General features: G+C 54.3%; 1 protein-coding gene across 1 annotated transcript in view; it reads left to right on the top strand.

Moving 5' to 3' along the window:
• The window catches only part of LOC132809325 (CD276 antigen-like), a gene marked incomplete at its 5' end in the record, with an annotated part of 16,572 nt that extends 4,159 nt beyond the window's left edge, over positions 1 to 12,413 (top strand). The window contains 2 exons of the mRNA XM_060822527.1: positions 9,587 to 9,937; positions 12,295 to 12,413. Of these exons, the coding sequence (XP_060678510.1) occupies positions 9,587 to 9,937; positions 12,295 to 12,413 (470 nt within the window). The remainder of the gene's footprint in view (positions 1 to 9,586; positions 9,938 to 12,294) is intronic.
• Between the last annotated feature and the right edge of the window lie 1,185 nt (positions 12,414 to 13,598).

Here is a 13,598-nt window from a genome sequence, read left to right as displayed (position 1 = left end):
AGTGTTCAGGGATGTGTAGGTTAGGGTGGATTGGCCATGCTATATTACCCCATAGTGCTCAGGGATGTGCAGGTTAGGTTGCATTGGCCATGCTAAATTACCCCATAGTGCTCAGGGATGTGTAGGTTAGGGTGGATTGGCCATGCTAAATTACCCATAGTGTTCAGGGATGTGCAGGTTAGGGTGGATTGGCCAAGTTAAATTACCCATAGTGCCCAGGGATGTGTAGGTTAGGGTGGATTGGCCAAGTTAAATTACCCATAGTGCCCAGGGATGTGTAGGTTAGGGTGGATTGGCCATGCTAAATTACCCCATAGTGCCCAGGGATGTGCATGTTAGTGTGGATTGGCCATGCTAAATTACCCCATAGTGTTCAGGGATGTGTAGGTTAGGGTGGATTGGCCATGCTAAATTACCCCAAAGTGTACAGGGATGTGTAGGTTAGGGTGGATTGGCCATGCTAAATTACCCATAGTGCTCAGGGATGTGTAGGTTAGGGTGGATTGGCCATGCTAAATTACCCATAGTGTTCAGGGATGTGCAGGTTAGGGTGGATTGGCCATGCTAAATTACCCATAGTGTTCAGGGATGTGCAGGTTAGGGTGGATTGGCCATGCTAAATTACCCATAGTGTTCAGGGATGTGTAGGTTAGGGTGGATTGGCCATGCTAAATTACCACATAGTGCCCAGGGATGTGCATGTTAGTGTGGATTGGCCATGCTAAATTACCCCATAGTGTTCAGGGATGTGTAGGTTAGGGTGGATTGGCCATGCTAAATTACCCCATAGTGTTCAGGGATGTGCAGGTTAGGGTGGATTGGCCATGCTAAATTACCCAATAGTGTTCAGGGATGTGCATGTTAGGGTGGATTGGCCATGCTAAATTCCCCATAGTGTTCAGGGATGTGCAGGTTAGGGTGGATTGGCCATGCTAAATTACCCCATAGTGCTCAGGGATGTGTAGGTTAGGGTGGATTGGCCATGCTAAATTACCCATAGTGTTCAGGGATGTGTAGGTTAGGGTGGATTGGCCATGCTAAATTACCCCATAGTGTTCAGGGATGTGTAGGTTAGGGTGGATTGGCCATGCTAAATTGTCCCATAGTGTTCAGGGATGTGTAGGTTAGGGTGGATTGGCCATGCTAAATTACCCCATAGTGTTCAGGGATGTGCAGGTTAGGGTGGATTGGCCATGCTAAATTACCCATAGTGTTCAGGGATGTGTAGGTCAGGGTGGATTGGCCATGCTAAATTACCCATAGTGTTCAGGGATGTGTAGGTTAGGGTGGATTGGCCATGCTAAATTACCCCATAGTGTTCAGGGATGTGCAGGTTAGGGTGGATTGGCCATGCTAAATTACCCATAGTGTTCAGGGATGTGTAGGTCAGGGTGGATTGGCCATGCTAAATTACCCATAGTGCTCAGGGATGTGTAGGTTAGGGTGGATTGGCCATGCTAAATTACCCCATAGTGTTCAGGGATGTGCAGGTTAGGGTGGATTGGCCATGCTAAATTACCCCATAGTGTTCAGGGATGTGCAGGTTAGGGTGGATTGGCCATGCTGAATTACCCCATAGTGTTCAGGGATGTGTAGGTTAGGGTGGATTGGCCATGCTAAATTACCCCATAGTGCTCAGGGATGTGCAGGTTAGGGTGGATTGGCCATGCTGAATTACCCCATAGTGTTCAGGGATGTGTAGGTTAGGGTGGATTGGCCATGCTAAATTACCCCATAGTGTTCAGGGATGTGCAGGTTAGGGTGGATTGGCCATGCTAAATTACCCATAGTGTTCAGGGATGTGTCGGTTAGGGTGGATTGGCCATGCTAAATTACCCATAGTGTTCAGGGATGTGTAGGTCAGGGTGGATTGGCCATGCTAAATTACCCCATAGTGTTGAGGGATGTGTAGGTTAGGGTGGATTGGCCATGCTAAATTACCCATAGTGTTCAGGGATGTGTAGGTCAGGGTGGATTGGCCATGCTAAATTACCCATAGTGTTCAGGGATGTGTAGGTTAGGGTGGATTGGCCATGCTAAATTACCCATAGTGCCCAGGGATGTGTAGGTTCGGGTGGGTTGGCCATGCTAAATTACCCATAGTGCCCAGGGATGTGTAGGTTAGGGTGGATTGACCATGCTAAATTACCCATAGTGCCCAGGGATGTGTAGGTTAGGGTGGATTGACCATGCTAAATTACTCATAGTGCCCAGGGATGTGTAGGTTAGGGTGGATTGGCCATGCTAAATTACTCATAGTGCCCAGGGATGTGTAGGTTAGGGTGGATTGGCCATGCTAAATTACCCCATAGTGTTCAGGGATATGTAGGTTAGTTCGGTTAACTGTGGAAAATATGCGGTTACAGGGATTGGGGGAACTGCTTGGGTCTCCGTGGGTTGCTCTTGGGAAGGTAGTCGCAGACTCTGATCGGCTGAACGGCCACTGTCGGGATTTCTATGAGATTGAAAGGTTGGCCGTCGAAAGTGGTTCTTCCCCATCCCGCGTCCCAGTGAGCGCAGAAACACAGAAACCAATCAATTGGCGACGTGGGCATCAGTGGGCTGAGGCATCGGTGTCTCGCTCCCTGCTGCGGTGTGAGGCTGCTGGAGGGACTGGGCTGTATCTCAGCAAGGTCTGGGTCTGACTTTGTCAGCAGTGGTGACTGGGGGAAGGGTGTCATCCTGGCTGAGAGGGGAACGGGAAGCCTCGCGTTCGAGGGAACCAAAACTAGCAACAGGAAACAAAAGGGCAGCACGCCAAAATAGAACTCAAAAGAGACGACCAATACGGCCTCCGACTAACTAAAGGGGGTTCATCTGAATCTGAGTCACTTCTGTAAATAGCCTGTTGCCTAAAACGCAGAAGTCGAGGTGAGCTGGAGATGTGATGGAGCAGGGCCAAGGGTTTGGGAAAGTGAGTATCCGGGTGTTTCCGAGTGTGGAAGGGATTGGAGGAGATGGCAGGGACGATGCGCTTCACCAGGGGCGAGGTCAGTGCTTTACACCGAGAGAGAGAGAGAGAGAGAGAGAGGAAATCGTAGATCGGCAGATCCCAAGGTGTTCGGACTGGGCTATGGATCACCGAGCTGTCGTCAGAGAGCCGTAGAGCGCACGGAAACGGACTCCTCCGACCAACCTGGACTTTGGAGAGGTATCCTGGGATGCCGCCTGGATTAGAGGTGGATGAGCTTCCAAGGAACAGGCCGGAAAAGCCCAGACTGTTTTCTCTGGAGGCTGAGGGGAGACTTGATGGAAGTTTTCAAGTTGTTTTCAAGTTAGAATACACTCCTAACCGCAAACACAAGGTAGTCTGAAGCTTACCTTCAGTGTTGGGGCAGTGACCAATCTATTTCTCTCTCCCCTTTCAAACAAAATAAATGTTTTGGACGTTCACGGATGTCCGAAGGTCGGTCAGCGTCACCAATCTGCCTCTCCAGGTTTGTGTGAAAATATGAGGGCAGCCCCTGTCATCTCCTTTCCCGTTTCTTGTGTCAAAGTCAGTGAGCGTTCGGAGGCCAGCTGCTTTCAAAGTCGTCTTGTAATCGTGGGGGAAGTCTTCCTGCAACTGGGCAAGGTGGGAGGGAGACAACACCTGGAGTCCTGTGTCTGGATCTTTCTTCTGTCCCACCTCAGGCCAGGCCAAGGATTGGCTCTGTCCCTCCCACCATGTTGTATCACCCCACAAGCAGATCACCCTCCAGAAAATTCTAATGCATTATTTTTCTTTCTTTTTATTTGAAATGATCTGAAGGGCTCCGAGGCATTAACCCAGGCCTCACAAGGAGAGCTTAGGCATTTCCCCTTGGGTCTTCCCTGGAGGTAGCCAATCACCCCCCTCTCCCTCACTCTATCCAGAGCACAATATCCTTGTGAGGCACTCACAATATCAGATCCAGATCCCTTCACTGGGGAAGGACTTTTTCCACCTCTTACCATCCGGGACGGGTGAGATTTTGGACTGGTTCAGTGAAGCCTGGGGCCTATAGAAATAGGCTGGGCCTCATTCCGTCAAGGGTCAGAAACTTGCCCCCCTCTACAGCCCAGGTCGAAATGTCCAATACTAGGTGAGAGGGGGAGGACAAGCAGTTAGGGTGAGAGGGGAAAGTTCAAAGGTGATGTGAGGGGCAAGTGTTGTTGCACAGAGAGTGGCGGGACTCTGGGAACACGCTGCCGAGGGGGTGGTGGTGGGGAGAGGGACGGGAGAAGAGAGTAAGGGGGCTTTTCGATAGGCAGATGAATACTCAAGGGATGGAGGGTTAGGAGGCCAAGGGCAGACTGAAAGGGATTAGTAGCAGTAATGTCAGACTGAGTCTAAACCAGGGATGGGTGGAATGTGGGTGCGTCCAATTTACAAATAGGTTAAGTTCACCGAATCAGTCCAAATGCCGTTGGCGATGAATTCCTGGAGGGTGTCCAAACTGGGTTTCTGGATCAGTACTCTCTGAACGGAGAACTGAGCAGCCCAGGAACAGGCCACTCAGCCCACCATATTGTGCTGGACACGACGCCAAATTCAACTCGTCCCCTTCCATCGGCCCATAACCCTCCATTCATCTGCCTATCGAAGAGCCCCTTACTCTCCTCTCCTGTCCCTCTCCCCACCACCATCCCCTTGGCAGCCTGCTCCACTCTCTGTGTAACAACACTCGCCCCCTCGCATCACCTTTGAACTTTCCCCTCTCACCCTAAATTGCACGCTCCCCCGAGGATGAGACATTTCAACCTGGGGGTGAAAAGGCTAATTAATAGCCTTGCCTTAAAGGAGCAGGTAGGAAATAGTGATCATAATCAGGTAGGATTTTACATTACGGCCCAATTTTATTTTTTAATGATTCAGTCGAGGGGGGACGGAATTGCTGGCTAGGCCCTGACTAATTGCCTGCCCCTAATTACCCAGAGGGCAGTTTAGGCGTCAACCACACTGCTGTGGGTCTGGAGTTACGTGTAGGCCCAGACCAGGTAAAGATGGCAGCTTCCCTCCCTAAAAGGACATTAGTGAACCAGATGTGGTTTTTCCCCGAAAATGCATCCATTGTTGTCGTTAGATTCTTCGTTCCAAATTTATTTTAAAAATTTAATTTGGAAGGAGTAACAGGAATGCAGAGTACTGGGTTAACGGTAAGATTCTTGGGAGTGTAGATGAACAGAGAGATCTCGGTGTCCAGGTACATAGATCCCTGAAGGTTGCCACCCAGGTTGACAGGGTTGTTAAGAAGGCGCATGGTGTGTTGGTGTTTATTTCTACAGGGATTGAGTTCCGGAGCCATGAGGTCATGCTGCAGCTGTACAAAACTCTGGTGCGGACGCACTTGGAGTATTGTGTACAGTTCTGGTCACCGCATTATAAGAAGGATGTGGAAGCTTTGGAAAGGGTGCCGAGGAGATTTACCGGGACGTTGCCTGGTCTGGAGGGAAGGTCTTACGAGGAAAGGCTGAGGGACTTGAGGCTGTTTTCGTTAAAGAGAAGATTGAGAGGTGACTTAATAGAGACATCTAAGATAATCAGAAGGTTAGACAGTGTGGGCAGGGAGAACCTTTTTCTAAGTATGGGGACAGCAAACACAAAGGGGAACAGCTTTAAACTGAGGGGTGATAGATATAGGACAGATGTCAGAGTTTCTTTACTCAGAGAGTAGGCGGGGCTTGGCGAGATCCACCCTAAACTACACATCCCTGAGCACTATGGGGTAATTTAGCATGGCCAATCCACCCTAACCTACACATCCCTGAACACTATGGGGTAATTTAGCACGGCCAATCCACCCTAACCTACACATCCCTGAACACTATGGGGTAATTTAGCATGGCCAATCCACCCTAACCTACACATCCCTGAGCACTATGGGGTAATTTAGCATGGCCAATCCACCCTAACCTACACATCCCTGAGCACTATGGGTAATTTATCATGGCCAATCCACCCTAACCTACACATCCCTGAGCACTATGGGTAATTTAGCATGGCCAATCCACCCTAACCTACACATCCCTGAACACTATGGGTAATTTAGCATGGCCAATCCACCCTAACCTACACATCCCTGAACACTATGGGGTAATTTAGCATGGCCAATCCACCCTAACCTACACATCCCTGAACACTATGGGGTAATTTAGCATGGCCAATCCACCCTAACCTACACATCCCTGAACACTATGGGGTAATTTAGCATGGCCAATCCACTCTAACCTGCACATCCCTGAACACTATGGGTAATTTAGCATGGCCAATCCCACCCTAACCTACACATCCCTGAACACTATGGGTAATTTAGCATGGCCAATCCCACCCTAACCTACACATCCCTGAACACTATGGGTAATTTAGCATGGCCAATCCCACCCTAACCTACACATCCCTGAACACTATGGGTAATTTAGCATGGCCAATCCCACCCTAACCTACACATCCCTGAACACTATGGGTAATTTAGCATGGCCAATCCCACCCTAACCTACACATCCCTGAACACTATGGGTAATTTAGCATGGCCAATCCCACCCTAACCTACACATCCCTGAACACTATGGGTAATTTAGCATGGCCAATCCCACCCTAACCTACACATCCCTGAGCACTATGGGGTAATTTAGCATGGCCAATCCACCCTAACCTACACATCCCTGAACACTGTGGGGTAATTTAGCATGGCCAATTCACCCTAACCTGCACATCCCTGAGCACTATGGGGTAATTTAGCATGGCCAATCCACCCTAACCTACACATCCCTGAGCACTATGGGTAATTTAGCATGGCCAATCCACCCTAACCTACACATCCCTGAACACTATGGGGTAATTTAGCATGGCCAATGGAATACAGGAAGCAGTTTGGGGCCCTGTATCTAAGGGAGGGATGTGCTGGGGATGGGTGGTCCAGGGGGAGGTTTATATGAATGATCCCGGGGATGAAGGGCTTGTCATTTGAGGAGGGGTTGAGGGCTCTGGGTCTGTGCTCGATGGAGTCTGGAAGGATGTTGGGAGAGGGATTTGGGAATCTGATTGGAACTGAGGGGCCTGGATAGAGGGGAGGTGGGTAAGATGTTTCCACCCTGAGGGGAGACTAGGCACAGCCTCCGAGCGAAGGGACCACCCTTTGGAACGGAGATGGGGAGGAATTTCTTCAGGTGGGAGGGAGGGGTGGGGAATCTGTGGGACCCAGAGGGCTGGGGAGGGCAAGGCACTGGGTGGGTTTAAGACAGAGATAGACAGGTCCGCGATTAGTTGAGCAGTTTTTAGACTGCTTGAATTGCATTCACCTCTCACCACCTGCCAACCCCATACGTCCAGAAGGCTGGAGACAGTGAGGGGCTACAGGTGCTGGAGACCAGAGTCGACCGTGTGGTGCTGGAAAAGCACAGCAGGTCAGGCAGCGTCCGAGTGAGCGGGAGAGTGGACGTCTCGGGCACTTCGGGCCTGGTGAAGGGCTTATGCCCGAAACGTCGATTCTCCTGCTCCCTCCTGCTGTCCAGAGCATTGTCCTGGGATTCATTCTGCTGCTGTTTCTCTCCATCTGCCTGGGTCTCTCTTTGCCCACGTGTACCTGTATCTGTCAGTCTGTTCCTCTCCCTCTCCCCCCCACCCCCAACCCACCTCTCTCTCTCTCCCTGTCTGTCTCCCTCCCTGTCTGTTGCTCTCTCTCTCTCTCCCCCCTCTCCGTCTATCTTTCCTCCTTCCTCCGTCTCTCTCTCGCTCTCCCTCTCTGGCTTTCTCTCTGTCTGTCTCTCCCTCCCTCTCTGTCTGTCTGTCTCTCTCTCTCTGTGTCTCTCTTCCTCCCTCCATCTCTCTGTCTCTCCCTCTCTCTGTGTCTGTCTCTCTCCCTCCCTCTCCCTGTGTCTTTCTCCCTCCCTCTCTGTCTCTCCCTCCCTCCCTCCTCTGTCTCTCTCTCTCTCGCCCTGTGTCTGTCAGGCATTGGGGTTTGACAGAGCATTCTAAGACAGGTTGAGCCCGAGGAAGTGGAGAAAAGCTGGGATTAGGAAGGAGGTTTATCGGGAAGAATGTCTTCAGTCAGCGGGAACAGATGTGGAGAAGTTGTTCCCCCTGCTCTGTGTGTGTGTGTGTGTGTGTGTGTGGTGGGGGGAAGGGGATGGGGGGGGGGGGGGATGGGGGGTGTAGGACCCAGAGGGGAATCATCTCAGAGCAAGGGGTGTCCCATCGGAGACAGAGACGGGGAGGGATTCCTTCTCTCTCCGAGGGGAGGGGATCTGGGGGATCCTTTCCCGCAGAGGGCTGGCGATGCCGGGAGGGATGTTTACTCAGGAAGGGGAATCCTGGGAAAAGGGAGAGCGGAGGGCTATCAGTGTCAGATGGCCCGAATGGGCTGCGGCTGTTCCGACGGCATACAGGCTGCCCACTCTCTGCCTGGGAATCTTCTAGGGTGGGGGTGGGGGAGTCTGGAAGTGGAGATGGTGAACAGGGTGGGGGACAAGCCATTGATGGAGCTGACCCAGCTGGGGGGAGGGGATGGTGGGGAGCAGGATGGATTGGATAGGACGGAGGGTCTGAGCAGGCTGGGGGTGAGGGGGCTAGAATGGATTGGATGGGACGGAGGGTCTGAACAGGCTGGGGGTGAGGGGGCTAGAATGGATTGGATGGGACGAAGGGTCTGAACTGGCTGGGTGTGAGGGGGCTAGAATGGATTGGATGGGACGGAGGGTCTGAACAGGCTGGGTGTGAGGGGGCTAGAATGGATTGGATGGGACGAAGGGTCTGAACAGGCTGGGGGTGAGGGGGCTAGAATGGATTGGATGGGACGGAGGGCCAGAACAGGCTGGGGGTGAGGGGGCTAGAATGGATTGGATGGGACGAAGGGTCTGAACAGGCTGGGGGTGAGGGGGCTAGAATGGATTGGATGGGATGGAGGGCCAGAACAGGCTGGGGGTGAGGGGGCTAGAATGGATTGGATGGGACGAAGGGTCTGAACAGGCTGGGGGTGAGGGGGCTAGAATGGATTGGATGGGACGAAGGGTCTGAGCAGGCTGGGGGTGAGGGGGCTAGAATGGATTGGATGGGACGGACGGTCAGAACAGGCTGGGTGTGAGGGGGCTAGAATGGATTGGACGGGACGAAGGGTCTGAACAAGCTGGGGGTGAGGGGGCTAGAATGGATTGGACGGGACGAAGGGTCTGAACAAGCTGGGGGTGAGGGGGCTAGAATGGATTGGATGGGACGGAGGGTGTGAACAAGCTGGGGGTGAGGGGGCTAGAATGGATTGGACGGGACGAAGGGTCTGAATAGGCTGGGGGTGAGGGGGCTAGAATGGATTGGACGGGACGAAGGGTGTGAACAGGCTGGGTGTGAGGGGGCTAGAATGGATTGGACGGGATGAAGGGTCTGAGCAAGCTGGGGGTGAGGGGGCTAGAATGGATTGGATGGGACGGAGGGCCAGAACAGGCTGGGTGTGAGGGGGCTAGAATGGATTGGATGGGACTGAGGGTCTGAGCAGGCTGGGGGTGAGAGGGTGAGCAGGCTGGGGGTGAGAGGGTGAACAGGCTGGGGGTGAGAGGGTGAACAGGCTGGGGGTGAGGGGGTGAGGATGGGCCGAAGGGCCTGGCTGATGGCTGTGTTTCTCTCTCCCCCCCGTAGCCCCCTACAGTGACCCGGAGGTGAGATGCCTCTCCACGCGGAGCTGGGTGACCCTGAGCTGTGTGGCCTGGGGAGGATACCCCAGCTCGGAGCTGCACTGGCGCTGGGCTAACGGGAGCCGAATCCCAGCAGGGGCTGCAGGAACCCGGATACCTGCTGCTGGGGGCAGCTACCTGCTCCGGGCCGCCCCCCTGCAGCTCCCAGCTGGCACAGAGGGCAGAGTGCGCTGCCTGGTCACTAACCCCCTCCTCAACCAGACCGCACAGAGCCAGGCCATCTGTCAGGCTGGAGGGGGGCACCCAAGCACAGAGCACACCCAGGGGTGCACCAGACACTGCAGCCCCAGTGCAGGTAGGAGCCTCACTACCCCCTACACCCCCTCCCTGTCTCTGTAACCCCCTCCAGCCCCTACACCCCCTCCCTATCTCTGTAACCCCCTCCAGCCCCTACACCCCCTCCCTATCTCTGTAACCCCCTCCAGCCCCTACACCCCCTCCCTACCTCTGTAACCCCCTCCAGCCCCTACACCCCCTCCCTATCTCTGTAACCCTCTACACCCCCTCCCTATCTCTGTAACCCCCCTCCAGCCCCTACACCCCTCCCTATCTCTGTAACCTTCTCCAGCTCCTACACACCCTCCCTATGTCTGTAACCCCCTCCCTATCTCTGTAACCCCCTCCAGCCCCTACACCCCCTCCCTATCTCTGTAACCCCCTCCAGCCCCTAAACCCCCTCCCTATCTCTGTAACCCCCTCCAGCCCCTACACCCCCTCCCTATCTCTGTAACCCTCTACACCCCCTCCCTATTTCTGTAACCCCCTCCAGCCCTACACCCCCTCCCTATCTCTGTAACCCCCTCCAGCCCCTACACCCCCTCCCTATCTCTGTAACCCCCTCCAGCCCCTACACCCCCTCCCTATCTCTGTAACCCCTTACACCCCCTCCCTATCTCTGTAACCCCCTACACCCCCTCCCTATCTCTGTAACCCCCACCAGCCCCTACACCCCCTACACCCCCTCCCTATCTGTGTAACCCCCTCCAGTCCGTGCGCTGGGAGCTGTGGGAGGTGTCGGCGAGGTTATGGGGGTGGGTGTGAGACCACCCCCGGGGTGGGGAAGGCAGACAAGGAACCCTGTGTGTGTTTGAACTCCTGACATGAACAAGTGAGTACCAGCTTTCGCCATGAAGGAGTGTCACTGGAACAGCTCCAGTGTGTTTGTTGCTGGAGGGCAGTGTGTGGGTGAGAGAGAGAGCTGTCCGGGCCGAAGGGGTGTGGAGCGCTCCGGGTCACTCTGTGGTCAGCGGCAACTCCGGCCACCGGTCACTCCCCCCACGGCACACGGACACAGGTCTGACCTGTCCCTTCCAGGGGGCTGGGGGCTGGACATGGTGGAGTCAGGAGCCAGAGGGGGGCAGGAGTGAGGTGATCACTCCACTGAGAGTGCAGGGAGACCGTCAGCAAACCTGGGAACGGCAGGGGATGGAGTGACCACAGGGTGGGGACAGAGTGACCACAGGGGAGAGTGACCACAGGGTGGGGACAGTGTGACCGGGGGGCACGGAGTGATCAGAGAGGGAACAGTGTGACCAGAGGGTGGAACAGAGTGACGGGGGGTGGGGGGAGAGAGTGACCGGGGGAGACAGAGTGACCGCAGGGTGGGGGACAGAGTGACTGGGGGAGACAGAGTGACTGCAGGGTGGGACAGAGTGACCAGGGAACGGAGTGACCGGGGGTGGGGGAAACAGAGTGACCGGGAGGGTGGGACAGTGACCAGGGGACGGAGTGACTGGGGGGGGGGGGAAAACAGAGTGACCGGGGGGAACAAAATGAACGGGGAACATAGTGACGGCGGGGGATGGGAAAGAGTGTCCAGTAGACAGAGTGACCAGGGGGGAGGGACAGAGTGACGGCAGGGGATGGGACAGAGTGTCCAGTGGACAGAGTGACCGGGGGGGAGGGACAGAGTGACGGCGGGGGATGGGACAGAGTGACCGGGGGGAGGGGCAGAGTGACGGCAGGGGATGGGACAGAGTGTCCAGTGGACAGAGTGACCGGGGGGGAGGGACAGAGTGACGGCGAGGGATGGGACAGAGTGTCCAGTGGACAGTGACCGGGGGGGAGGGACAGAGTGACGGCGGGGGATGGGACAGAGTGTCCAGTGGACAGAGTGACCGAGGGAGGGACAGAGTGACCAGGGGGGAGGGACAGAGTGACCTGGGGGAGGGGGAACAGAGTGACCGAGGGAGGGACAGAGTGACCAGGGGGGAGGGACAGAGTGACCGGGGGGAGGGGGACAGAGTGACCAAGGGGAACAGGACGGAGTGACGAGAGGGGAGGGACAGAGTGACGAGTTGTTGAGTTTTCGGGGTTGGGGGGAGGTGTGGTGCAGAGTCAGACAGGAAGGCAGTAACGGTGGGGGGGGGGGCAGATTCTATCCGGGAGCCGGGGGGGGCTCCTGGGATTACACTGCCCTCCCGCCCCCCCTCTCCTCTGGACTGCGATGGAACGGGACAGAGGGACTCTGGACGCTGTGGTCCACGTGGGAACACAGACAGAGTTACGATCACTGGGAGTGAGACCCCAGGCTCCATCACCCCCAAACTCTGCGAGCGTTGACCCCAGGGTGTGTCTGCAACTCCCTGACGTGAACGTCAGCCCTCTTCCTCATCAATCTCTCTCTCTGTCTGTCTTGTCGCACCCTCACAGTGCACCAGGAGGAATCCCGGAGTAGGCCCGGTGTCATTGGGAGCGCTGTCAGTCTCTTGTTGGTGGTGGTCATGTTCGTGTGTGTTCAGTATTGCCGGCTACAGCGGCGTCCTGCCTGAACCTCGGGCAGAATCTCACCAGGACAGCGACGTCCACACCAAGTACCACCCACACTCCCCTGCAGGGCCACACCAGCACTGAAGATCAGGCCCATCCCGGGGTCTGTACAGAGGGGCAATACCCTGTATATATATATATATATATATATATATACATACACACACACACACACACACACACACCCAGAAACATTCACTCTCACCCACACCACACCCAGAAACATTCACTCAGACACCCACACACAGAGAAACATTCACTCACACCCACACACAGAGAAACATTCACTCACACACAGAGAAACATTCACTCTCTCACACACACAGAGAAACATTCACACCCACCCACACACAGAGAAACATTCACTCACACACCCACCCACACACAGAGAAACATTCACTCACACACCCACCCACACAGAGAAACATTCACTCACACACCCACCCACACACAGAGAAACATTCACTCACACACCCACCCACACAGAGAAACATTCACTCACACCCACAGAGAAACATTCACTCACACACCCACACACAGAGAAACATTCACTCTCTCACACACACACAGAAACATTCACACCCACCCACACACAGAGAAACATTCACTCACACACCCACCCACACACAGAGAAACATTCACTCACACCCACAGAGAAACATTCACTCACACACCCACACACAGAGAAACATTCACACCCACACACAGAGAAACATTCACACCCACCCACACACAGAGAAACATTCACACCCACCCACACACAGAGAAACATTCACCCACACACAGAGAAACATTCACTCACACCCACACACAGAGAAACATTCACACCCACCCACACACAGAGAAACATTCACTCACACACCCACCCACAGAGAAACATTCACTCACACACCCACCCACACACAGAGAAACATTCACTCACACACCCACCCACACACAGAGAAACATTCACTCACACCCCCACACACAAACATTCACTCACACCCCCACACAGAGAAACATTCACTCACACCCACACACAGAGAAACATTCACTCACACCCACACACACACACATTCACACCCACCCACACACAGAGAAACATTCACTCACACACCCACCCACACACAGAGAAACATTCACTCACACCCCCACACACAAACATTCACTCACACCCCCACACAGAGAAACATTCACTCACACCCCCA

The sequence above is a fragment of the Hemiscyllium ocellatum genome, unplaced genomic scaffold (genome assembly GCF_020745735.1).
Source record: "Hemiscyllium ocellatum isolate sHemOce1 unplaced genomic scaffold, sHemOce1.pat.X.cur. scaffold_1046_pat_ctg1, whole genome shotgun sequence".
Classification (NCBI taxonomy): domain Eukaryota; kingdom Metazoa; phylum Chordata; class Chondrichthyes; order Orectolobiformes; family Hemiscylliidae; genus Hemiscyllium; species Hemiscyllium ocellatum.
This window is presented reverse-complemented; position numbering and strand designations above follow the sequence as displayed.